The 26,662-nt window shown below is 32.3% G+C and overlaps 2 protein-coding genes across 4 annotated transcripts; one reads left to right on the top strand and one right to left on the bottom strand.

Annotated features, from left to right (window-relative positions):
* Positions 1–1,328: 1,328 nt before the first annotated feature.
* Positions 1,329–24,155, bottom strand: LOC108904831 (phosphofurin acidic cluster sorting protein 1). Of its 3 annotated transcripts, none has more exons than XM_018707512.1 (10): positions 23,874–24,155; positions 22,469–22,772; positions 15,304–15,622; positions 11,583–11,810; positions 10,856–11,097; positions 10,458–10,666; positions 7,474–7,843; positions 6,848–7,175; positions 6,645–6,764; positions 1,329–2,041 (listed from the first exon to the last, which is right to left on the bottom strand). In XM_018707512.1, exons 1-10 carry the CDS (start codon positions 23,981–23,983, stop codon positions 1,914–1,916), a joined length of 2,358 nt encoding a protein of 785 aa, XP_018563028.1. In that variant the 5' UTR covers positions 23,984–24,155; the 3' UTR covers positions 1,329–1,913. The 3 variants fall into 3 exon arrangements, with proteins under 3 accessions (XP_018563028.1, XP_018563029.1, XP_018563030.1); XM_018707513.1 differs by having other exon boundaries at positions 15,316–15,622; XM_018707514.1 differs by having other exon boundaries at positions 15,442–15,622.
* A 175-nt stretch (positions 24,156–24,330) lies between these two features.
* LOC108904832 (high mobility group protein 20A-like) lies at positions 24,331–25,950 on the top strand. Its single transcript, XM_018707516.1, has 4 exons — positions 24,331–24,722; positions 24,777–25,060; positions 25,149–25,470; positions 25,584–25,950. Exons 1-4 carry the CDS (start codon positions 24,536–24,538, stop codon positions 25,724–25,726), a joined length of 936 nt encoding a protein of 311 aa, XP_018563032.1. The 5' UTR covers positions 24,331–24,535; the 3' UTR covers positions 25,727–25,950.
* Positions 25,951–26,662: the final 712 nt, after the last annotated feature.

Below are 26,662 nucleotides of genomic sequence, written 5' to 3'. Positions count from 1 at the left end.
ACTGACCACTTTCAGGCTTTGCGACCAAGTTTTTTGAATTCAAGAGGTCAAAATACTTAAGAATAAGCTGTTAGCAGCCGTGACACTCTGATTGTCCACAGCTGCCTTTTTTCCAATTAATTACATAAGGATTTACAGATTTAGTTTATATTTTGATACATCGGACATCGATATGGTCCAAAATAGCTCGACAGGGAACATTCTATCCAAATAGTAAAAATATAGAGGGTGTTTCATTTAAATTAACAAAGTTAACATCCGTGGCCATTTTGTTTGGAATTCATTTGTTTTTCTTATTATTTTCGAAAAATTCATAAAAAACCGTGCAACTTTTGTATTTCACATTTTTTTATAACTCTAAAAACAGAAAGGTTAATGTAACAATCAATATAACTGGTCAATTTTTTGCTCAATTTATTAAATCAAAAATTGGTAATTGTACCTACAACACGTAGATGCAACTTTTTTAAAAACTGTTACTTTATTAACAGCTTGAATTTTTGCCTAATAGGTTAGTTTACCACCTAGAACAATTAATTGTTTTTTGATATAAATAACACATATTGACAAATGACAAACCGCCATTTTGGGGCAAACAACATTGATTCCTGTACTTAGTCAATCTAAGGACTTACAAAGACGTCATAAGTATGTGCGCCATCTGTTATTTCATTTAAGATTCGATTATCATTTACAAGATATGCAGTGACTTAGGTATTCCTTTTTTTGTGTACTCCATGTTCATGTAATTAATAACATTAAAAGTTATACATACCTTTCTTTACTTAAAATAGTCATCTCGAAACACACAAATGCATACTATGTATGTTCATGTACCAGAAATTGGCGACATTGCACTGTATAATGAGCAACAAGAATCATTGGAAAATTAAAACCAACATTATCTTTAATCTGCTCTAGATTTCCTTGGGCTAAGCTCTGTGGGTGCCGTCCTGTTATTAAAACCCTTATGCCTGCTCTAATATTAATTTTAGTTCTTGTTTGTCAAGCTTATACAGTAAAGAACGGCGGAATGTTTGGAAACATTGGATGCAACCAGTCACAGAGGCCATTACGGAAGATTTCAAAGAACAATTAATGTTTGGGAAGCCTTAGCAAGTTTACAATAAAAACCGAAATTAATATCAAGGCGTAGGGGTTCAAATAGCAGGTCCACCACACAGAGCTTAGCCCGAGAGCAACAAAGGCAAGTTAAAGATTCCTCATTAAGGCTTAGGAAGTGCAATGTAAGTCTGTCATGCCATAATAACCCGAAATGCGATGGAACTTTACTTAAAACCACAAATTGTCGAGTAATTAAACTGATGCTGTTTTTAACTTATCTATTGAATGCAACTTCTTAAATATTATATAAATAAAACTTTTACATGGCCTTATAAAAAAGGTATTTTAAATAAAAAATTATGAAGCATACTCAGTATAATTTAACAACAAACTACAAACTATATCACATATACAGAGTATTCTTTATATGAGTCTTTAATGTGTATTTTTTGAGCCTTAAAAGGTTGTATTGTCAACATTTAAATATTCAGAGGACTGCCAGTTTTAATACGAAAACAAATTGGGGAGGAGGAAAATATACGAACCTACTTTATATACAATCACTTAAAAAAATAGTAAGCTCTATTTAAAAATTATTTAAAAAGTATTAAATACTTAATTATAACTAATTAATCATAGATAAAAGCATTACATACTCTCATATTCGTGTTTGTCAATAGTAAAACTGATCAATCCTAGTAGAAATCATATTTGGGTGACCCCGTATATAGTGACTAGAAGCGACAATAGTTTTAGCTTTTTTTTTAAACACGGAAGCAAAGCAGCAAATGGAAATGTTCGGGGCGGCGTAGACTTTCTTAGAGATCCCGGCAGTGGATATGGTAAAATCAGTTCATTTCTGTGCTGGCTAGCGGGACACCCGCCAGGGCTACTGTCAGACTCTTCACGTGGGTCTGCCATGTAGAACTCAACTGGAAGAACTTTACTCCACCAAATTCCACTCCGTCAATATATACTGAAATAATCACAATAATTATAGACGGAGAGATTGGTGTCAAAATCCCCCGTGATCGGACTGATGTCCAATTTTGATTTTAACGTGTTGGTCGTATCTTGAATAACAGGGTTTCAGAGTTTGTTGACACTCCTTGTGGGGCAGGGGTTGGGGGTGCGACGGTAAATACGAAAATCGCCCCGTGATCAGATTAATGTCAGCAACTCATAAAATATATTCTAGACTTTCGGAGGAGTACGAAAATGAAAGTTGCTGATAGCCCCACAAGGGGTGTCAATAAACTCTGAAACCCTGTTATACAACATACAACCAATACATTAAAAATAAAATTGGCCATTAGTCTGATCACGGGGGATTTTGACACCAATCTCTAGGACTATTAGTATCACAAAATACCAAAGTGCAAGGTTTGCAGCAAATATTGAACAGCTATTCATTTCGAATTTGAGGAAGGCATGAGCCTAACCGGTGAAATCAGCAAAATTCGTGGAAATTGACGCATAATGAAGGGGCCTTTTGAAGTCTAGATACATCAATCCATTTTGCTTCAAGGCTCCCTGAAAAACATGAGTTTCTTACATGACATAGCCAGAGTTAACTTTAATGGAACCATTTATGTGATCCAGGTTGTTTTTGTACGTTTTACACACAAAAAAAAATTAGCCTGACTTACTTACGTAACCAACTTAATTTTTGTTATTAACAAGGAGAAGGTAAGGTAGTCGGATTTTTGTAATTTTTGATATTTATGGTATGTATAGCTTGGACCTTGAATAAGAATTTTCTGGAGCAGTTTGACGCAACGTTCATAAATTACCGAGATAATCGATTTTGAAATTTTACCTGACAGCTAAATCCACTAGATGTGACACATTCTTCAACTGGGAGCGTGGCATAATTGGTAGCGTTCGGGACTGACAGTCAGGAGATCGCTGGTTCGAGTCCGTCGCGTGACATTTCTTTTCTTTTTTTTTTTCAAAACGCACCATATGGTTTTTTATTTTTTTTCATCGAAAATTATGAACAAACGAAATATTATAATAAATACTTATGCATATGTAGGAATATTCTTCAAATATTTCATTAAAATGCACAATTGGTTGATAAACAATATTTATTATGAATAAGATTTCTTTAAAAAAAAACAAATGAAATCAGGTAGGATGTTCTTTTATTTTATATTTATGTTAGTATTTGACATTTTACGCAGTGTGGCACGAGCCAGAATGGTAGCTATCATAAAAAATGGGAAGCAGACATTTTTTAAGCATCTAGCTTCCTTTCTTTTTCTTTTTCTGATCTCGAAAATTATGAAGAAACGAAATATTATGAGAACTGTATGTAGGAATATTCTTCAAGTGTTTAATTAACATTTTGAGCTAGGTTATGTGATATGTGGGTCGTCCACCGTGTTTAAAAATCCGCTAGTGGCGAAAATATCAATATTCAAAAGATTTCAAATTCACACCCCTAACAGACCTTAAGGTCTTTAAGGTCCTTGACACAGCTCTTCCTGACAAAAAAGACTAAATATACCGTAAAACAGGCCAGCTAGCAGAATCCACGCAACNGAGAAGCATCGAAACTGTGTGATGAAAGAACAATCTTTCAAAATGTTAACGAAATTTGCTTCAACGTCGATATTTTGAAAACAAAATGCGCCTGTAAAAACATAACATTTACACGACATGCTAGATGCTTAAAAAATGTCTGCTTCCCATGTTTCTATGATAACTACCATTCTGGCTTATGCCACACTGCATAAAAAGTCAAATACTAAAAATAAAATAAAAATCTTACCTGACCTCGTTTGTTTTTTGAAAGAAACTTTATTGTTAATTCATAATAAATATTGTTTATCAACCAATTGTGCATTTTAATGAAATATTTGAAGAATACTCCTACATATATAAAAGTATTTATTATAATATTTCGTTTGTTCATAATTTTCGAGATGAAAAAATAATAAAAAACCATATGGTGTTTTGAAAAAAAAAAAGAAATGTCACGCGACGGACTCGAACCAGCGATCTCGTGACTTTCAGTCCCGAACGCTACCAATAAGGCCACGCTCCCAGTTGAAGAATGTGTCACATCTAGTGGATTTAGCTGTCAGGTAAAACTTCAAAATCGATTATCTCGGTAATTTATGAACGTTGCGTCGAACTTCAAAATTTGCCTATGTTTTGAATAGCCGCAATATTTCTAAAAGAAAAGCTATATGGCACAGTTGCAGCCGCGTAATGGAAACATCAACCACGTAGAACAGCTCTGCTCATATAAAAAGAATATGCAAACAAACTAAACTTTTCACCGGTCATTACAAGATTTCTCACGAGGGTCCGTAGATATCACGGCCACTACCAAAATCGTCCTAGAGACATTCAAGACAATGCAGAACCACGAAAAAATAATACCAAAAAACATTGGTTTCGAAATTTTTCACCAGTTTCTAAATTTCAAACGTCGTGTCGCCCGGATAAGAAGATTGCCCTCCATAGGCCTCCATTATCTCGGATGAAAATAATAGTGTGGCACTCCTTCCCTCGAGGTAGGCGATGACAGCCAAGAGTGTCAAATTTTTTCACCCCACTTTCCAAAAAGTGGCGAAAATATCAATATTCAGGAGACTTCAAATTCACACCCCTAAGAGACCTTAAGGTCTTTAAGGTCCTTGACACAGCTCTTCCTGACAAAAAAGACTAAATATACCGTAAAACAGGCCAGCTAGCAGAATCCACGCAACCAGTGTGCGAATGCCAACACAGGGTTCCCCCAATTATTTAATCAGAGCATTTTTGCATGGCCAGAGTGTGTACTCGACACTATTAAGAATTCACATCACAACCACTGCATTTTCTATATTGTATTACTATTTTAAAAAGCATCAATAAAGCTGAATTCATTTTTTAACATTTCGAAAAATTACCTAAACCTAACACAACGCTCTCATATACAGCCTTCAAGCTGCAATATCTTCAAGCTTCTGAAAGCTTAATGTATCGGTACTGCATGGAGATCATACACAACAGTGCTTCTAACCAGTGAAAAGACAGTGATTTTCAGAAACCGGAGTACCAGATCCAGTGCTGTACAGGGTTCAATAAAAAATCCATTACACCAAACATTTCAAGTAATATAAACTCTTAACAAAACCAAGAGCCAGTGTATACAGTGTGTCTAAAGGCGCGTATTCACCAAAAAAGCGAGGAAGAGCGAACATTTGTTTTAGTTCGTGTATGTTTGCTCGTGTTCGCTCGACATATTGACATCTCGTCCATACCAGAGCAAATTCAGGTTCGCGATTTCACGTTTGCAGTTGATCCATCTGTTTTCTGCGAGCGTATTAATAAATATGGCTGACCATGAGAAATTATTGTTATTAGCCAGTGCTGCTTTCATTGTATTGAGTTTATTGAAAAAGAAAATACGGAAAAAACACATATTTATAATAGCAGTAATCTATCGCGTGATTTAAAAGTAGAACATGACTACATAATGTTCCAGAATTTTTTCAGAATGGTCCCTGAAGATTTTAAAACTTTGCTAAAACTTGTGAAACCAAAAACAAGTATTTTCTTTGAAGTACAGCCTTCCTCTCGATCTTTTTTGAACGCGAACAAACAAATGTTTCTTCGCTCACTAGTCCGTACTCACTAGATGATAATTGATGCAGAATGTTCGCTCGCTCGTGTTCGCTCTTGCTCGTTTTTTTGGTGAATACACGCCTTTAAGTTAAACCAGAAACACAAATCAGAGCGTGGATCTTCAACCTAAAGCAACTCACAATGGAGAAAGGCGTAAGTCTCTGTATCTTTCCTTGATATCCTCAGGGGGTAATGACAAAAGAGAAATTCCTTCATCGGTGAACGGGCAATTAACGTCACAGCAAGGCAGGTGAAAACGGACTCAGAGAGGTACGCTCCTTGCGGACCCATTATGAGAGTTTATGACCCTCTCAATATGATGAGGAGAAATGAGAGTAGGTGAATTCTACCAAGGGCTAACTAGACCAAGCAAAATCTGAGGCATGGCGCCTATCGTGGGGCTATGTCAGAAGATAGGCAACCGACCTACATAGATCCGCGACATGACGGCCAATGTAAAGTTACGGCAGAAGACAGACAACCCACATACATAAATCCGCGATGTGGCGCCCAACGTGGCGCTATAACAGACCTACATAAATCCGCGATAGTACGCTAAGATCGCAAAAAAGAAAAATTCTTCAAAAAACATTTTGAAGTACTTTAAAACTGAATTACATTATATTAAACAATTTTCATAAAAACAAACTCCACAAATTACCATTGATTTCATGCACACAAGGTAGTATTACCCCTTAAATGTTGGATTTGAGTAAGATCGCTCAACTTTTAACAGATGACTGTCGATTGAAGAAGCATCTGTATAGCATAAACACGAATTTAGGTAATCCTAGGTAACTGTAAGGGCTTTGCATGTCCGAGATTCAGTCTTCTTGGTAAACCTTTTTAAAATAGGAGTGAAATATCAGCTAACAGTCTTTCAAACTAATCCGCAAGTTAAGATAAAAAAAATGTCAAGTAACTTTTGTTTTCAATGAAACACAATTATTTCTTACCTTTCATGGGAGAAGTATGAGCAGCGCGAGCAGAGCATATCAGCCTTGAGACTCCTTCTACGTTCTGACTGCGAGGCTCCATATCTTTCTCCTTTTCTTTCTTCTTTCCTAATCTCATAACTGAAAAAAAGAAACACAATTTTGCACATAAAGAAAAATCATTACTAATGCTATGTTGTTTATAAAAAAATATGTATTCATACTTTTCTGTTTTTTCTCTTTATTCGCCAATAGCATGGTAACATTAAGTCCAGAATGTGTAGTTGGAGAAACCTGAAGTCCTCGGAAAATGGCTTTCAAAGAAGTTTTGCCGTCTTGTTTAGTTTTATCAGTCTTTATGGTGCTGTCGGAGAACTTCGGCAGTTGCCAATAGTCCAATTGGAGGTCGAGTGGTTCCCACGGCGAGTCCCGTGCCTGCACGTTGGGAGAAGAGGGAGGAGTCAAAGAAGGTGCTGGTGGACTGGAGCACATCAGGTCGTCCAAGTCCACAGAGATCGATAGTGCTAGATCTGCGGGTCCTACTCTGACCTCCTGTGTAAAAATAGATTCATTGGTTTAAAAAAGTGTATCTAATACCAACAGATGATACAATGATAATAAATTGTTTCAACTCAGTTCAAGTTTTTGTACCCTTCTTTTAAAGCACTATGTTTGGTTTTTGAATCTCAGTGTCAATGACATCAGGCATTGAATATGTTTAGGTAAGCATAATATCATTCCACCTGAAGTGAAATTATGAAAGGGCACTAGGCAAGTAAAATACAAAATATACATCAGACGCAACAAACGTGAAATACAATAATTAAATTATGGGATATTAAACACTTACACTGACAAATGGAATGAACAATTGGCTGTTCTCGTCGTGACAGGTGAGCATAGCTTCGCCGATGGGTAGCTGGGCGACAGGAGCAGACAGAGGGGAGGAAAGGTACCTCTGTAACCTCTGCGAGAGCTCGTCAATTTTCAATTCTTGTTCGTTGGGAAACAAGGTCTGGTACCCCGGATCCAACATCGCCAGGTGACGGGAAATATTGCAGTTGCCCAAGGGGACTATATACACGCGGGTGTATGCCAACCATTCAGAAGGTTTGCTCGAGAGAAGTTCGACGTATGGACGGACAAACCATCCTATCAGAGTGTCTCCGCCAATTAGGAGGAGCTTGACGTATGTACCAGGTTTGGCACAATTATTGCAACTATGAAAGTAATTAAGAACTGTTATAACATTATTTATCAAGTTGCAAACAGTTTGTCCCTAGTATAAGGGCAGCATGTAGTAGAATACCACAAATAAATCCCAAATACTTGAGCTACATAGGTTCCAGGTCTCTCCTTTATAGTTCATGGATATTTACACGGCCAGTATCTAAATCATGCTGGTACACCGCAATAAATGATTAAGAATTATCCAAAATAAAAACACATCATCAGCATACGTAATAAAAGCTGTTTTACCTAATAATTTTACACTGAATTTATACGGAAGATAAAAAGCATGGGTCCCAAACCTGAACTCTGTGGTATACTCATTTCAACTAAGCAAGAATCAGTATGGATTTATATTGTTTTCAAAATTTCATAAAACATAATAACCAATTTAATCAATAGTTTGATCATTTCTTATGCCACAATCATGAAGTTTGCTTTACCAATAACTGATTAAAGATGCATACAAAAGTCTGTTTGGTTTTGAACCCCCAAAGCGAAGAATTTGATTGGATTTGAGAAGAGATAAAGATTTCACCTAATAAGAAACTGGGATATAAACATGTTATCCGATTACTGCTGCTCGTTAGAATGAGGTTCATCATCGAAATAGAGAAAATATAAAAGAAATCCACTCTGCAGATGTTTTGAGAACAAATTAGTTCAATACCAAAAAAGTGAGTAGTAGTTTCGATATTATAATAGTGAGATATAGTGTTTTCTTGTGATTTATCAAGGCAAAAAGCTCTTATCTTCAAAAACTGTTCTCAAGAATCTCAATAGACATGGACTCGCTGTGTAAATTAATCTAAATGAAGTATTAACAGACAAATGGGTATAAACCTTACATATTAGACTTATCGATAGGTACTAGAATTTTGTCCTGTCAAAACCATTAACTCAAGAGTCACAGGCTCAGAGTTAAAGTTTTCTTTAATCTCATATGTTACTCAAATTTTAATATAATACGTACATAAATGCATGAGTGTTTTGAGTTTAGAACTTGAGCAACTCCAAAAAGGTATAGGTATGTAAGTTTACTTTGCTGGCAACTGATTCTCTAGATTTGACCTTGAACTGACGTTAACCCGGACCTATTCGGATAAAACAAACAACGGATTCAAATTCAGCGGCACAAAAACATATAGATATGTAGATTTACTTTGTTGGCAATTGATTCTCCACATTTGACCTTGAACTGACCTTGCCCCAAATGGACACCGGATTTGAATTCAGTGACCCCGAAAAGGTATAGATGTGTAGATTTGCCTTGTTAGCAATTTTCTATATTTTACTTTGACCTTAACTGAGAGGTAATTGGGTCAAATGGATACCGGATTCGGATTCAGCAGCCCCAAAAACATATAGATAACGTAGTCTTGACTTTTGGACCTCCCACTTTTTTTTTATGGGGCTGTGTAATCTGCAGAGTGCAGTTTGGGAATCAGTAAAAACAACAGAAAATTAATCACAACTAATCAGATCAATATTTTACTGTCATATGTTTGCATGAAATGAAGAAGTAAATTATTAAAATACACAGTTTTACCTATTGCTATGATTTATTTAATTTTGTAAGCTTTGATTATGAACTTTGCAAAGTTTAGGACTATTGTTGTAAAATGATCAAGAATTTATTTTTGGCAAATTTTTATCAGGCACAAATGGAAGTAAACGAGAATAAATGAGGATAAATGGGAAGGACCTGCCAATTTTATTTCCTGTATGATATTATTGCTTTAAAATTAAGAAATGCTAGATTTAATGTTTTTTTTAAAGTGATGATTGAGTGAAAAACTTAAATTTAAAAATCATAAATATTTGATACTCACAGCGCGGTAGTAAATTTTGCTTCGAGAAATTTTTTAAGGTCTAGTGATTTATTTCTATTTTTTTGTTCATCAAATTCAATAAAAAAATTATTACTTCGTTGATATTTATTCTTAGAGGTCGCTCGAAAACAAAAATGTTTTCGAGCGACCTAAAAAGGTACACTACTTTTAAAGTTAAAATAATTGTGTGACCTTTAGAAATTAAAATATCGATTTGAAATTTTTAGAAACAAGATTTTTTTCAACCTAGAAAATGATAAAATAACGAGAAAAAAAATATATATTTTTGACGATTTTGGAAATTTTTAAAAATCTTGAGCTACCTCCAAAAAAATTTTTTAGAGCTGATTTTTTGATGGGGTTCTTAAAATATGATAAACTAACATATTTTCACAACACGAAAAAAAACATTAGTTTTTTTTGGGCCACCCTAACCTAAGTATATACTTATTAAACTGCACCATACCAGTCAGATTTTGACAAAATGCAGAAAAAAGTTTTCTTTTTCTATTTCCAAAGTGTATATAAACACATAATGGTTATTTTTTGCGCGAACATTCGTGAATTTAGAACTTCCGTTGTATGTAACCTTTTTTAAATTTTTATCTATACTATCACATATTAAACGTATGACACTTATACTACAGATACCCTGTATGCAACTTCATTTACTGAGAACTTTAGGAAAATTTTTAGACATTATTATTATTATTATTATTATTATTATTACTTTTTCTTTGTCAAAATTGAAGAAACTGAACAGTGTACTTACTACTTATGGATTTTATTGAACAATGCATTCAACACCGACTTCACCTCTACCGCTGATATGGGTTGGAATACTTTGTGTTGAGGGGCAAACCTCACAGATAACGGCATAATTATACTGTCCGGACCGGTCATCATAACAACACTTTCTGGCAGTGTATTATCTTCAAGAGGCAGCAGCTTGGACACTGACTCAAAAAATATTTTTCTCACCTAAAAGTAAAGAGAGAGATAATTGAGGAAATACCAGTTTAAACAAGAAAAGTGATTGTCATTCAAAACATAAACTAACTAAAGTGGTAAAATATCCAAATAAAGATAGAAAAACAATTAAAACTATGCCGTAAATAAAGAACTTAAGACAACGAATAATTGCAAACGTTAAATTGAAATCATACTAACCACGACTGACTCGACTGCTGGTTCCGAACTAACGCTGAGCGAATTCTTCTTTTTGGCAGAAGAAGCCGATGACCTAAACAACTTGGACTTCCTCTCGCTAAGTTCTTGCATTATATTGGCAAATTCGTTCTCTCCGGTATGTTTTCGAGATCCGCCAGATTGCTCTCTCGGAGGCGATCCCGTCTGTGGGTCGCTTTGGGCTTCAGGATCCGTAAAGCAGATGTCTGCGTTCCCATCGGAGCCTAAATTATTCAGATGAAATAATTTCTTTCTGATATACAGAGCGCTTGGAAAAAAAATGCTGTTCAACAAAAACTCGGACGATTTTTTTCTACAAACCATGAGCCTGTTCTGTTTTGTTTTCGAAATACAAGACACAAAAATTATTTAATAATTCAAATTTTAGTCACAAGGTCATATCTACAAAATAGAAATACAACAAAATACAAATACAAATTTGATTTTTAATTATCTTGTAAATGTCCTTTTCGACCCAACCTAACTTAACTTAAGAGCGAGTTATGTGTTAAAATGTCATTTTGTTGCTATAAACTATTAACCTCTAACAGAAAAGAAAAAGAAAGAAAGAAAAACTTGATTTGAAAAAATCATATTTGGGGTTATGTACATATATGAAAAACAAATGAGTCCAAAAAAAAAACCAATCGCCATCCTTGAATTTTTGATATCTTTTTTCGAACCACCTTGTAATTATTTCAATGTTTACCTGAGCAAGTTTTGTCTTCTATTTTTTCAGCTTCAATATAAGGCAGTGTATTGGAATCCAACAGACTTCTACTACTGCTAAAGAATGGACGTAAACTTGGCTTGGGTGTACTTGATATGGACATTGTGTCTTGCTCTCCTCCAGAATCCTCGTCACAACTCAAAGATTCCAATTCTTGGAACAGCGCCTGGATATCACTCGGATTATCTAGATCGCCACCCCGACCCCCTAAAAAATTTTTTTACAAAATCTCATTGTTTAACCGCAAATCCGCCACAGCTTATGGGTTTTTAGTTTTCAAACGGTAATTAGTGATTGATAGCAACTGTGACAGCATGATTAATCATCAAATATTGTTAATTGTTTAATAGTTTAAATACTACAGGATTAAACTAAGATCAGTTCCAATTATAATGCAACGCAAAATAACTTAGGCTGAACTACGCTTACAGAATTACAAAAAATATAAAGATATTAATAAAATCGTTAACACCAAGTGAAAATGTACGAATAACTATTGCAAAAGCATTTCAAATTCTACAGAACGTGGATTCCTCTAAAACTTAATTCAGGAAAAAGAAAAATAAAAAACGTATAAAAAAAATGAGTATAAATAAACTACAATATCTATTGTTCCATCATGTTTTCAAGATATTGAAAAAAGTTAAACTTGACCTATGCGCAAAATACTTGTAAGAGTGGCTAAACTACATACCAGATTTTTCAAAGTAGATTTGTAAGTTTTTGTTAAGTTAACAATAAAAATGTATTCTTAAAAAGTAGATACAACTGAAGAAATATAAAAAAAAATCATTTTCATTTTTGAATAGACGATACATTCACGGGCATACATAATTTAAAAAATACATATAGTAATTGTAATTAAAATGAAATTATTAAATACATTTTTCTAAACTTACAACTTCCTCCAAGGTTTAACTCTATATATACAGGGTGTTAATGAGCTTATGTCAAAAATTTAAAGGGATGAAAAAGGAGCAAAAACTGAGTTAACTGGTGTTACACACTTGTATCGGAAGTTTAAGGTCATAGAGAAAAAAGCTAATTAAAAATGTGTTTAAAACTGTTTTGAAACTGCTGAAATACATGTATTTTATCACGGTGACTACTTACAAAAAATTCTGTTACACTTTTTATGAGTTTGTAGGTTTCTTATGAAGCTGGACTGTATTCGAAAGCCAGTTTGTAATACATTGTTGTAGTGATTGCTGTGGTGTTTTTCAAGAGTACATTTAATAGCTGTATTTCCAAGTTTTCTTTTGAAAATGGCCCATTTATTTAGCAATCGCGAATATTATATGCTCATAATTTACGGCGAAGCAAACGAAAATGCCCACGAAGCTTGTCAATTGTACTGTACAAGATATCCTGAACGACGTGGCCCCGCACCGCCAACATTTGTTGCTGTAGCACAAATAGTTGTAGACACCGGTGAAGTACAACCGCGTCGAGCGTAGATCTCGTCAAAGAAGATCCGCATCGTAGCACCAGAAATATCGCACAGCAAGTAAATATTTCGCATCCTGTTGTGTGGCGGATATTATGAGAAGCTCAGTTGTACCCATTTCATATTCAACGTATTCAAAAGCTTACTTCTGAGGATTTTCCATTACATTTTTGCAAATGCTTCCTTCAGGAACATGCAAGAAATCCTCAATTTACAGTGCAAATACTTGTTACAGATGAGGCATGTTTCAATTGAAATGGCGTACGTAACTTCCACAACACTCACTACTGGATTACCGAAAATCCACGTGAAATACGTCATGGTGCCTTTCAGCGACAGCTTTTAGTGTACGCATGTGGGCCGGTATCGTTAATGACACTTTAATAGGACTTTTTGAATTGTCTAGACGCTTAGACAGTGCTTCGTATCTAGATTTTTTGCAAAATTAGCGGAGTTACTGAAAGATGTACCACTAAATGTTCAGAAAAATATGTGGTTACTGTATGATGGAACCCCCGCTCACTTTTTTCGAAGAGTGCTGGACTTTCTAAAAATTACTTTTCCCGATCGCCGGTTCTCACCCCTTTAGACTTCTTCTTTTTGTGGAAATATGTGAAGAAAAGTGTTGTGTATTCCACGGAAATTCGTGAAATCGACCAACTGCAACATCATATTGCGGAAGCTTGTAATATGATTTGAGAGGACATGGCAATGTTGCAACGTGTGCGAATGAATTGGATAAGTCGCGCTGAGGCTTGTGTGCAAGCAAATGGTGAAGGCATCGAACATCTTTTATGAAAATCAGCAGTTCTAAAAAGGTGGCAATGTTGAGGTAAGTCAAATTTTAAAATTACATTTTACTCAACACAAATCCGTGTATTTACCTTATTTTGACATAAAGGACATGTGACACCCTGTATATTTTTTCTAGTAATGGATAAATGATTAGTCATTTAAAAATCAATAGTTTACAGGAGAATATGACTGGTTAGTTTTGATCATTTATACGTTGTTTTCAGTTCAAAAATGATGTTTCTTTGAATAAGTCTTATGTTATGCTTATAACACATTTCTAAACTGTTTTTGTAATTTATAATTGCCTTCCCACATGCTGGTCTTTAATTTGAGAAATTTTAAATTTACTCTACACAAAATACTACCCTTGCTCATGTTTAAGGAAGAAAAATAATTCATGACAATTCAAAATATTCATTTTAATCGAATTATTATTATTAAAATATAGAGAAATATTGATTGTTTAAAATATTCAATAGTCATTTTCGAATGTGACCAGTCATTTATGGTCACTGATTAGCCATTCTTGATAAGTGACCGTCATCACAAATATTTTTTAGGAAATTTTCAGAATGCTAAAAAAATCTTTTTACCAAACATTTTTCAATTACTTGTAGTGAATAAATTATCACCTGTTTGCTTAATTGGTAATTTGATATATGAAATAATGATTACCATATATTAGATGAGAAACATAACTTACAAAGTATACATTTTTTAAGCATTAATTAACTTTCTTTAAACATATTTAACCTTGTTTTTAATTTCTTGTAACATAATGTAGGACGAGTAATGATAAGAGAAATATCTTGTAAAAGAACCAACAAATAATGGCAAAAAAGATCAATTGTATTAATGATGGGCATATCCTGCATATTTCTTTTAATTTGGACATTTGAAAGTACTGGAAAAATCAAGTCTACAGGTTTTTTTCCTGAGGTTTTAGAGACTCGGAAAGTGTTTAAAAAACAATTGTACAGTCTAAAAATTTAAGACATTCGATGTCACTCGTCTTATTACAGCAGTCAATGAAACAGAAGACATTGAAAAGTTGTAGTACAACTCGCCTACTTTTATTTCTAACATTTAAGATTTAACATTTAAATTTTAGTACTAAGTTAAAATTTGGTTTATGATTATTTATTGTTAATAATTATCTTGACACATGACTTGGCAAACTTACGTGCATGCACAAATGAATACCTCCAATGTGGACAGTGGTTCTAAAAATGTACACGTGGATGGATGAATTTAAAAACAATTCAGTCATTTAGATCACGAGTTATAACCGCAGTTAATAAATATAATGTACAATAATTTATATGCTTCTTTAAAAATCGAGCATGCAAAGCACCAATTTTCATATAGACAGAGCACAGCTTTACTGGTGGCACAAGTCCAAAGTAGGTTAGTTCTAACTTTACCTATTAGTAGCATGCTTAGAAATGCGTTACGAACCATATATCCTACCTTCGGAGTCGGGTACACGGAATCGACGAAGTAAAGAAACGAAGCGTTGCTTCAAATTATGTCTCGCATGGGGAAGTTTAGTACGAATGGGTTCGCTATCAGATAAATCAGCTACCTCTTCCTCACCTGAGCTGATTTCATCGTCGTCGTCACTGAAATCGTGTTCTCGGATTTTTTGGTCATGATCGACTGGCGTGGAACTGAGCTGTAATACCGTAAGCCTGGCTACGGGGCCAGAGACCTTGTTATCCTTACCGCTACTTTCCGGCAGCAATTCCAGTTCAATGTCCATCTGTCTCTGGAGGACCTAAAAATTCAAGAATGCAGTCGACGACTGTATGATAACCAAAAATTTACGATTTTGAATATAGTGTGGCCCATTAAGAACCAAAACATATCCCTAAATTTTTTGGAATGTACAACTTTAATGAATTTTTATATGTAGTGATCTTATAGATGTATTTATTAAACCAATTAGGAAGATCCAGTTAGTTATCCACGGCCAGTAACAATTTTTTTTATTAAAGATCTGGTTATGTAGCCTAAAGGATGTTCGGAAACCATCAGTATGTAATTTAAAGGGTGATTTTATTCATAAAAATAATAGTTCCTTACAATATAAGTTCCTTTTCAGAGAACTCAACATTAAGGAAGTTAATACAAAAATGAAATTTTTTCAATATTTATATTTCGCTGTAACTTTTCTTACAGTTAATCAGTTTGCTTCAAATTAGATACATTTATTATTGGTAACAAAAGTCCCAAAGGCTTATATGGCTCTTATTGACAATAAAATTGATTACAGCCATTTTCTTTCTGGTTTTTCAAAATATGAATAAACTTAATATGAAAGATCATAAAATCTTATAAATAATTGTCTCTTTCTGATAAAAAATTCATTTAATGCTTTGGGAAAGTGCATTGTGTCAGTTTTCCATTCAAATACAGATAATTATTATTTTTTAAATTCTCATTTTTATAAAATAAACCATATAAACTAAAATTAACTTGGCAGATTTTAATATTAACCCCCAAATAGCAGACACCTATGAGGAAGAATCTCAAAATATTTGGTGTATACGTTTCATTTTTATAACATACAAATATTAGAACCCCACAGTTAAATCCCATAAAAGCAAAATTGTCTGTTATTTAGAGACAACTAAATATATAGTAAAATAGAGGTTTTACTGTATATTCAAATCCTGCTTTTTTATACTGTAAAACAGATAGGTAAGATTTAACTGTTTTTACGAGTAAATATTAAATGTTTTTTTTTTTTCTTAGAAATGGTTAATGTTATCGAGAAAATCCTTTTGAAAGAATTTTTAAGGAACTTATTTTTATTTTGTTCAGTTTTTGAATAATCGCAAATAAGTGTTACTAAATTTGAAAAAAAAAAATTCTTAACCGAAAAGTTATTAACTTTGAGGTTATGTAATGGCGCCAATATCGAGTTTTCGTCAAACTGTCATAAGATCATTACTTGCACATAGCTTTCAAACACCTTGTAGGTATATACAGGGTCTCAAAGAATAACATGTACAACGGAAGACCACAGATTCGTAGACTCAAAATAAGCAGATCTAGACTAATTCACCTATATCCGAAATCGCTTCGTTTGGCCGCTAGATGGCCTCAAAGTTCGGGAAAATTTTTTGAACTTTGTAAATGACTCGAATACGTATTAATCGATATTGATTATTTTTGGGGTGTGGACTTTTGCTTTCAATCTACACATTTTAGCGTTATACAGTGTTTTTTTAAACCTACAACTTCTACAAAATTGTTGTATGGTGATAATATCTATACATAACGTTTTCCTCTTTCGGGCAATAATGACAACTATTTTTTATCAGATAGGTGACGTTTTTGTGCCTCTTGTAGAATTTTGATTAAATTAGCGGTTTGGTTACAAAAAAATATTTTTTAAATGTCTACATTATCATGCCACCCATATTATAATACTTAACAAAGTACTAGTAGGCACTGATTTTGTAGGTTGACTGTAATTTTAGTCTAATCTTTACGTCATTGTACCTACCAATTCGTAATGAGTATTTACTACGATTAGATATACCACATACGACGAATCACCACACATCAATTTTGTAGGAGTTGTAAGTTTTTAAAAAACACTCTGTATAATACCAAAATGTGTAGATCAAAAGCAAAAGATCACACTCCCAAAAAAATCAAAATCGATTAAGACTTATTCGAGTTATTTACAAAATTCATAAAATTTTCATGAACTTTGAGACCATCTAGCGGCCAAACGAAGAGATTTCAGATATAGGTGAATTAGCCTAAATCTGCCTATTTTGAGTCCATAAATCTGTGGTCTTCTGTTGTACACGTTATTCTGGGACACCCTGTATAATAAAACGCTTTCAAATCATGCACTCCCAAACATTTTATAAAACAATGTCCTGATTCTCAATAGGCCATCCAGCCAGCAATTTAAATCATCCATGATAATTTCTCACATTTGTAGGTTGACGAAAAATTAAAAATGTTTGAATAAAGCAATTCCTATGCCAGATGTTCATAGAATGAATGGGCCATACTCCCTTGAATTAAATTACTCCAATTTAGAATCAAGTTACTTCAGTATATAATTTTGCTTCCTTAAGATGTTAGTTAAGTCGCTAAGAATTATCTAAGCAGCTCCTTGTTTTTAGTTGGTAAAGACTCAGAACACGCAGGTGTTTTTTGAAAGATCACTTTATTTAATGTAATGAACAAAATTATTATATATCGCTTAAATACATAGCAACATTCAAAATTAACTTGATGTAAATCACTCAAAATTGAAAACTACCATTGCAGTATACACATTCATTTTTGGACAACCTGTATAAACCATTAGATATAAGATACTATAACCACAGCATTATGTAAACCAGCAAATTCAGAAGAGCAGAAATAATAAGAAGCCCATCGCAGGCCACACATCGTTTTGAGTTTGAATTCACCAGCTTTGTAATAAATAGACGTATTTAAAAATTTTTAAAATTTTACAGTTTGGAAATCACATTTGATAAAATTCAGAATGAGCGAAGACGGTGAAATGAAACAATGAGTCAGCTTTTACATGATCAAATAGTTCTTACAGTAATTTCTACAGATCCTCTGAAAACATAAATATGGCCCTGATCAGCGATTCTGCATCGAAAAACACAGAAATCATATGAAACCAAAGTGCTGACACAAAAGTGAAACTGTTGGTTTACATATGCTGCGGTTATAACTTCATCACATATGTACAACTCATATGATGTTTGTTGAGAAAGACTTCCAAGTCAGTTTCTTGGAATTAAGACACCTGAGGTAGAAAGATATTCTATCTCAACAAATATTGTACGGATTGTAACCTTGATGTCGAATGCAGATAATTCCAAGAAAGTGACACAGAGGTCTTCTTGGTATTCTATCACCACCAAGATCATACAGAATGTATTAGTAGTTAGAAAACATTAAATTCTGTGCCTCTTATTCACTTAAAATTATGAAGTTTCTGAGAAAACATAATTCTAATAGCACGTGTGTGTAGGCATATGATTTATTATGTATGCTTCACACTTTTTTCTAGTATAATCGTAAAAATGTATTCAGTTATATTTATTAAAAAAAATTAATGTTACTTTTTACCATGATTACTACGATTAATATGTTGTGTACTGTTAGTGATAGTGATTTATTTCACAATATACATCCTCGGCTTTCTAGACACCGATACAAACCTTACAATTTTAATAATAACAGTAGTCATTGTTTAAAAAATAATGTTCTCAGGTCAGGTAAAAAATAACAGTATAATAATTATGTTTATAATTTATTTATGTTAATAAAATATATATTTATGAGATAAAAACATATTTTATTTAACTGCAAATATTCATATATAATATAGTTAACCCAAGAGAGATTTTTTATATTTTGACTAAATATTTTATATCTACTATCGAAATAAATGAAATGGTCCCCTGAGTTTGGTAACCGATATTAGGAAAACGTAGGGGCAAAAAATGGACCATATATAGCCTCACTATTAGTCTATTTTTTGTTAAAATTTCAGTTAGTTTCGTTTTCCCATTTTTTAGTTATTGATGAAAATGTTGAAAAAATCACGATTTTCTTCTGCCTACAAAATTGATACCTCTCACTTTAACTCGTCGTAATTTTTTTGTTAATTAATAAAAAAATTACAAATTTTTACTGACGATAAGTCGAACTACCGTTTTTAGTACTATGAAGGTCATTTGTCTCAAAAGCTCTTCTTTTTTTTATTTTCAAGCAAAACAGAAGGGAGTGCTATCTCCGTAAATATTGCATTCTTTAAAAAAAGAAAAAAACTGACTCAAATAGTAAATAATTGTAAACAATAATCTGAAAAAATTTGTTAAAATAATACAGTTATAAAGGCTATACTGTATACCCTCCATCAGACTGTGAACTTAATTGACCATTCCAATACTGTTTTTAAGAATATTATATTCATAACTGTATTATTTTAACTAATTTTTTTCAGATTGTTGTTTACAGTTATCTACTACCTATGTCAGTTTTTTTATTTTTATAAAGAATGCAATATTTACGGAGAAAGAGGTCTCTTCTGTTTTGCTTAAAAATTAAAAAAAGAAGAGCTTTTGAGACAAATAAATAATTTTCACAGTACTAAAGACAATAGTTCGACTTATCGTCCGTAAAAATTTGGAATTTTTTTTCTCAATTAACAAAAAAATCACGACGACCTAAAGTGAGAGGTATCAATTTAGTAGGCAGAAAATCGTGATTTTTTCAACATTTTCATTAATAACTAAAAAATGGGATAACGAAACTAACTGAAATTTTAGCACATAATAGAGTAATAGTAAGGCTATATATACGGTCAATATTTCAAATTTTTTTACCCCTACGTTTTCTTAATATCGGTTTCCAAACTCAGGGGGATCTATTTCATTTATTTCGATAGTAGTCATTAACAATAACAATAAAAAAAACAATATATCATGAAACGTTATGTGATAAGAAATTTTAATATGTCAAATGCCAATATGTATCAAAATATATTTGGCTAAAATTACATCAGATAGTATTTTTTATAATATAAAAAAACACATTATTGGACATTATTTTATTTATCTTTTTTTTGCAACAGTCAATAGTAATTAAAATTTATTTATAGTATATGAAATTACTTCATTAGTTTAATATAAGGACGAGAATAACTTTAAATGTGGTAGTTAAATAAAAAATTTACGATTTACCAAGACGAAGTAAATATTTAAAAATGTTATATGAGTTCAAAGGGCTGATAGGTTAAATAAGATAACACAATACATTGTCGAGTAAACATTTTTGACAAAAACACAATTGGCACTGATTTTAATATTAATACTTCTAAGTATACACGGTAAAAAATTCAAATTTCACAATTTGTGTTATTTCACATATCGTGACTAAAGTAAATTTAAATACTTATGATATTTCTGAGGATAGGTCTGGTCCGTTTTAACAGAACAATACAAGTGTACCTACTGAGTTGATCGAGGGGTAGGTAGTACTTGACAAAACAAGAAAAGTACTTAATTATCATTTTGTATTGTTACTTATGAAGTAAATTTTTTTCCTTATCTCCATTACTTGTTGAATATCTTTTAGAATTTAAAATGATAGATGTGGATCCGTTTCATTACTTTATCTTTGTGTTTACATCTTTAGCGTCAAGAAAAATACTTCAATGATAACTATATTTTTATAATGTGGTTAGTAAAATATAACAAAATATTTTGTCGTTCCTTTTAGCTTAAAAACTTGGATTGTTATAATTTGTCTTCTAATTAACTTTTATCATTAATATAATCTTAGAATCAATATTGTCATAATAAAATACAATATAACTGTAACGTGAATTTATTATTGTTTGCTACAGATACCATTATATTGTTTACTCCTTCCGTTTATCTGTAAAACTGACATTTGTAGATAACATTCTCTTATCCATCCATAATTTTAGACAGGCTTTTAGATCATGATTTACCTTACAATAAAAGTTTTTCTTTATATAATGCAAATTTATCATTATTTATTGGATTCTAACAGCTTTCAGAAAAATTGATAGCATGAATTATTATTTTCTTTAGAATTGTAAATAGATATAGTATCCAAGTTGTTCTTATAAAACAGTATGTATTTTAAACTGTTTTCCTCTACATAATGGATAATAATAATGATCAACTTTTTCCAAATACTTCCTTGTTAATGTTTAAATTATTATGTAGTATTGCCAGCACATTTCACAATAAATGTTTCATTTATTTTTCACATACTAAGCGAGGTCCAAAATAACTTATTACATAAATAAAATTGGCTACACTTAACTTCTAAATGTATTTTAATATAATTGGCAATTTTCATTTTAAAGTGATGATAGAAGGCAACTATTTACTACAGACATTATGAATTTGTGTCAATACGCAACTGACGTTAACATATTGGCTATGAAAATATTTTTACGATCCATGTAAACAGATCTTCCGTAGCTTTTTCCATGGAATAAATTTTTGTGTAGGTGTGTAAACATTTAATTTTGTTGTATTGATATGTAAAAATTAAAGTTTTATGTAAAACAAAAATTCCATTAATTCCAAATTCTGTAAGTTATATTTAAAGTTTAATAAAAAGTTTCAACAAAATGAAAGACAATAATTTACGAAGCATTATGGTGTCTTATCTTTATTATTTGTCAATAAACCAGTAGTGAGCATGTTTAAGTCATAAATGATAACAGACTTATGACAGACGCATTGTTAAAAACATACCTAAATAAAAATTTTAAAGTCATAAAACAATGTGCAGAACTCAAAATATTTAAAGTATCTAAATATTTTGATTGATGGCCAATCAAAATATTTAACATAGGCAGATGGTTTCTGTTAAAATTGCAATCAATATATTATTTAAGTACAAATTTTAAAGAGAAAAAACACGTGCTATATTAAAGGAGGATACAATTGAGGATACATTACTTAATCGTTTAAAAAAAAAACATAAGTATGTAGCAAAAAAAAACGGATTGGATTACCCTTTATAAAATCTTATGAACGATATTACTCAAGCATTCTCCAAAATAAGTTTTTTTAAATTTTACCTGATCCATTCGAATGACGCCCTCGGCAAGAGTTTTGAATCCCAACATTGTGCGATTCTTATAACGTTTGCGCCTTTGCAATAAAATATGTAGTTTGTTTCCTTCTCTCTTCAAGAAATGTGGATACTGAAGACAAAATGTCACGTCCAGTGGTGTATCCAAAAGACCATTTTGTGGTAAAGTCAATTCGTTTGAACGAAGTGTGCGTTTGCTAGACTGCATTTTTACAGCTATAGATATAGAGGATAAATCGGATCCCAGAGGTTTTAATAACACTAATCTGGTTAAAGTTAAAGAACAAAGCCTAAAACCAAATACACTGTAATAATATATGTGTATGTATATTGTTCCTTTAACATAATAATGACATTGTTCATAAATAGTACACGTAATGGTAATGACTAAATGGGACTACTTAGTTGTTGTTTGTAAGTTATATTCATTCCTTTTCTCATATACCAATTAATTTTTAAAACAAATATCAAATGAAAGAACATCACTGTTTTCAAATAAGCCATATTCATTAATGATCAGTTCTTGCAGAATATAAAAAGCACTTGCTACATATCGTTATTGTAGTTGTAAAATTCAATTCTGTATACATTCACTATTATTATAAATATTTAGTTTTTAATATGTGCTATATAGAATTATAGGAACAGAAAATACAGTTTTATTTATATACAATTCCTATCAGAAATCAGTCAAGTGAAACATCATTTCGTAATAAAGTGAAAATAATTACCACAAAAATCAATAGTATTAAGAAATACTTTCCGAAGCATAAAAACTATGAATAATCAATTTTAATCAGATTCACTATAATAGCTCCTTATTGAATATATTATTTAGGTAATTAAAAAAAACAAATTGAATAGGTTTATTTTAAACTGATATTGTATTATATGAATTTAGAAAATAAATTTAAAGGAACACATTCCTTTTGTGAAAAAAATATCAATTCCTACAATTAGTCGAGAATGAAGATACTTACTAGAAAAAATTACATGATAATTTTTTTATTCGTCTAGTACAAAATATACATATATGCATTGCTAATGTAACAAAATTATTATACATATATGCATGTCACATTTGTTTATCTCCTTGAGAAGATTTTAAATGTGACTGAATTTTAACTAGTGCATGAAAGCAATAGTGTTTTGTTGTAAACAAAGAATATATAAATGTATGCAAATATTACAAATCCATTTCCTTCTGTTTTATTCAAATTTCAACATCAACTTCTAAGAAAAAAATATAGGTGTGATCTATTTGTGTTGATGCAGTTAAATATGTAAAGGAAAATATCTGTGGTATAAAAAATAATTTCTGTTTATGATTCACACATATACCTTTATATGTCTAATAATTCATGTTAAGAATTATTTCACCAATAACTTACCTTGGTATGCAATTAGAGGGTGTCCTATCAACCCAAGTGGCGTAAAGTCTCATTTTATTCGGCACTGAAGCCCCCGCCCCAGTAAGGGTTTTATTGGGTTTTTCACTCATTTTTAATGTAACTACACCTGTGTTGAGATGAATACCATTATCAAAGCATAAGTTTTATCCGAGTCGGTCCCGGCAAAACGATTTCTCACAACAAACATTACTTATCTGAACTTATTTAAGTTTACTGCATCACAACTGTCAAACAGACAAAGATCTTTCAGTTGTGGTTGACAGTCACAACGCAACAGCGTACCGTAAACTTAACCTTAAATTTTAATTAATTATTCTTTTAGTACCATCTACTGCAATCCTTTCAAGTTATGTTGATACATAGACAGATATCTCTAAATTTCGCCCTATCATAAAAACTCAAGAGATGGCACTAGCAGCAAAATAAAATTTTTATTTACTTTTTTTTGGCGACGCTGTCGCCGTTGTCGTAGGGTGCGAGACGTTGAATCTCGGATTCCTGTCGATTGTCGAATTCTAATCTGTAAATTCTGAAATTGTGCTGCTCTTGGGAATCCTGGAAAAATTGTAACACTTGGAAACCCTTTTTTTATTTTTTGCCGTCATAAAGAACTGTACAGAGTGAAGTGAACGGTGTTATAAATGGAGAATATTACCGAAAGTTCAGAAGCTGCAGTACAAAATATTGAAACTCCCAAATCGTCAACACCAGTTATTAATGAAGAAAAAGTTCCAGACAGTTCTGAAAATAGTCAAAAACCAAAACCTTCCAAAGCGAAAAAAAGAAAAAAGCCTAAGGATAGTACCGCACCCAGGATACCTCTTACCGGTAACTTAAAATTGAAATAATACAACTTCAAAAAATATTTTCGTAAATTTTTAGGTTATGTCAGGTATTTAAATGACAGAAGAGAATCTGTGCGTGCTGCAAATCCTAATTTATCATTTGCTGAAATAACGAAAATATTAGCTAGTGAATGGGGTAATCTACCCGCCGAAAAAAAGCAGCAGTATTTGGATGCAGCAGAACAAGATAGGGAAAGATATACAAGGGAATATAATGCTTACAAACAGACGGAAGCTTATAAGTTGTTCACACAACAGCAGAATGAGAAGAAAAGCAAGGAAAATAAGGATAAGGAAGAAGCAGTTAAAATTCCAACACCGGTATGTATAAATACAAATGATACCTATAGACATAATAATGTAGACATTAATGTAGTTACATGAGACAGATACACTGTTACAATTTTAGGTAGTAACTCATTCACAACCGGTAATATCAAAAGATCCTCAAGATATGGATTTTGGTAATTTTGACATACCAATTTTTACAGAAGAATTTTTAGACCACAATAAAACCAGAGATGCAGAGCTGCGACAGTTAAGAAAGATTAATACTGATTATGAACAACAAAATGCAATTTTGACCAAACATATAGAAAATATGAAGGGCGCTATTACCAAACTAGAAGCCGAAATTCTTCAACAGGAGAAGAATAATGCTTCGCTTCAGCAACATTTAAATCATTTGAGGAATACTTTAACGAACGGATTTGGGGGTGTTAACTTACCAGGTAATTTAAACATTAAAATCTTCAAAATGTGTGTGTTGCAGTCAAACTATTTGGACTGTGATGCACATCCTATTTTACACAATCCTGTAGTTAATCTACATTGTGGTTTGTAGGTATTAAGGAGGTCGCTACTTTGCAAAATATTGACAATTATATGACCAACTTGCATTCCATTTTGCTGGAAAACAGTAGTCACGACACTAATTTGCTACAGACTGTTCGTGACATTGTGGGGAAACTGGAATTCAATGGATGACAAGGGTGCAGGACTTCCAAGCGAAAGAGGAAGATCAAAAAGTACTCCTAAATTTATTATTGTGAATATATCAACCGGCAGTTCTACTTTTTATTGCAAATATCATTATTGATGTAACAGTTTGATTTAGTGCTTTTGTTGAGATTATGGTATTTCGTTGTATACATTGAGGAATGTAATTTTAGAAAGTAATATTTAAATTTGTAATAAATTATTTTACATTAGCGAGTTTGATCTCTTTTCATTCTATGAGCGGAATTTTACTCGGAAATTATTTTTTAAGTGAAAAACTTCTTTTAAAAATAAAACTACATTTATAATTTAAATCAGTGGCGGGCTGGTGTGACAGGGCTCTGCCTGAAATTTTCATAGTAAAATATTTAATTTCAAATTTAGTTTTCAATATTATCGAGATAATTTAATAGATTAGCCTTATGAAACACATTAAAAAAAAAATGTTATACTTGTAATGTGCAGTCAATTTAATTCGCCCCTAAATCTGTAAAGTGTTTACAGTGGTGGCCACGGTTACCGTTGCTTAGCAATGAAAGACGGAGTGGTAGTAGCACATATTTACTATGCAGTTTGAGCTCTGTTTAGTCTGCCCATAACCGGGCACTACCACTGTACACAATTCACCACTTATTTATCTTATTAAATGTAATTTGTTTGCACGTGGTGTAACATTTTGTTACCTACATATGGTTTCTTGTTTTTAAGAGATTGTAAAAGTTTAAATTAGATTGTAAAGATGGACTAACAGCACTTGCAATGCTATCCGTGGAAAAATCAATGATGCGAGAAATACCAAACTTTAAAGAAAAGGTACATAATAGAAAAATTTATTTCGAACAAAAGCAAAACGATGGACATTTGCTATAGAAACAATGTTGAGCACATTTTCCCTGTATTTAAATAGTACTTAAGTAAAACTAC

Source organism: Anoplophora glabripennis, unplaced genomic scaffold (assembly GCF_000390285.2).
Source record: "Anoplophora glabripennis isolate ALB-LARVAE unplaced genomic scaffold, Agla_2.0 scaffold104, whole genome shotgun sequence".
Classification (NCBI taxonomy): domain Eukaryota; kingdom Metazoa; phylum Arthropoda; class Insecta; order Coleoptera; family Cerambycidae; genus Anoplophora; species Anoplophora glabripennis.
This window is presented reverse-complemented; position numbering and strand designations above follow the sequence as displayed.

What these genes read in the sequence shown, in the direction of transcription:
- LOC108904832 (XM_018707516.1), top strand. Translation starts at nt 24,536, where the DNA reads ATGGAGAATATTACCGAAAGTTCAGAAGCTGCAGTACAAAATATTGAA. An exon ending in CAGTTAAAATTCCAACACCG is followed by an intron (nt 25,061 to 25,148) that starts GTATGTATAAAT and finishes TTACAATTTTAG; the next exon opens with GTAGTAACTCATTCACAACC. An exon ending in TGGGGGTGTTAACTTACCAG is followed by an intron (nt 25,471 to 25,583) that starts GTAATTTAAACA and finishes TGTGGTTTGTAG; the next exon opens with GTATTAAGGAGGTCGCTACT.
- LOC108904831 (XM_018707512.1), bottom strand. Translation starts at nt 23,983, where the DNA reads ATGAGTGAAAAACCCAATAAAACCCTTACTGGGGCGGGGGCTTCAGTG. An exon ending in CAGCAGTCGAGTCAGTCGTG is followed by an intron (nt 10,667 to 10,855) that starts GTTAGTATGATT and finishes CTTTACTTTTAG; the next exon opens with GTGAGAAAAATATTTTTTGA. An exon ending in TTCAATAAAATCCATAAGTA is followed by an intron (nt 7,844 to 10,457) that starts GTAAGTACACTG and finishes TTACTTTCATAG; the next exon opens with TTGCAATAATTGTGCCAAAC.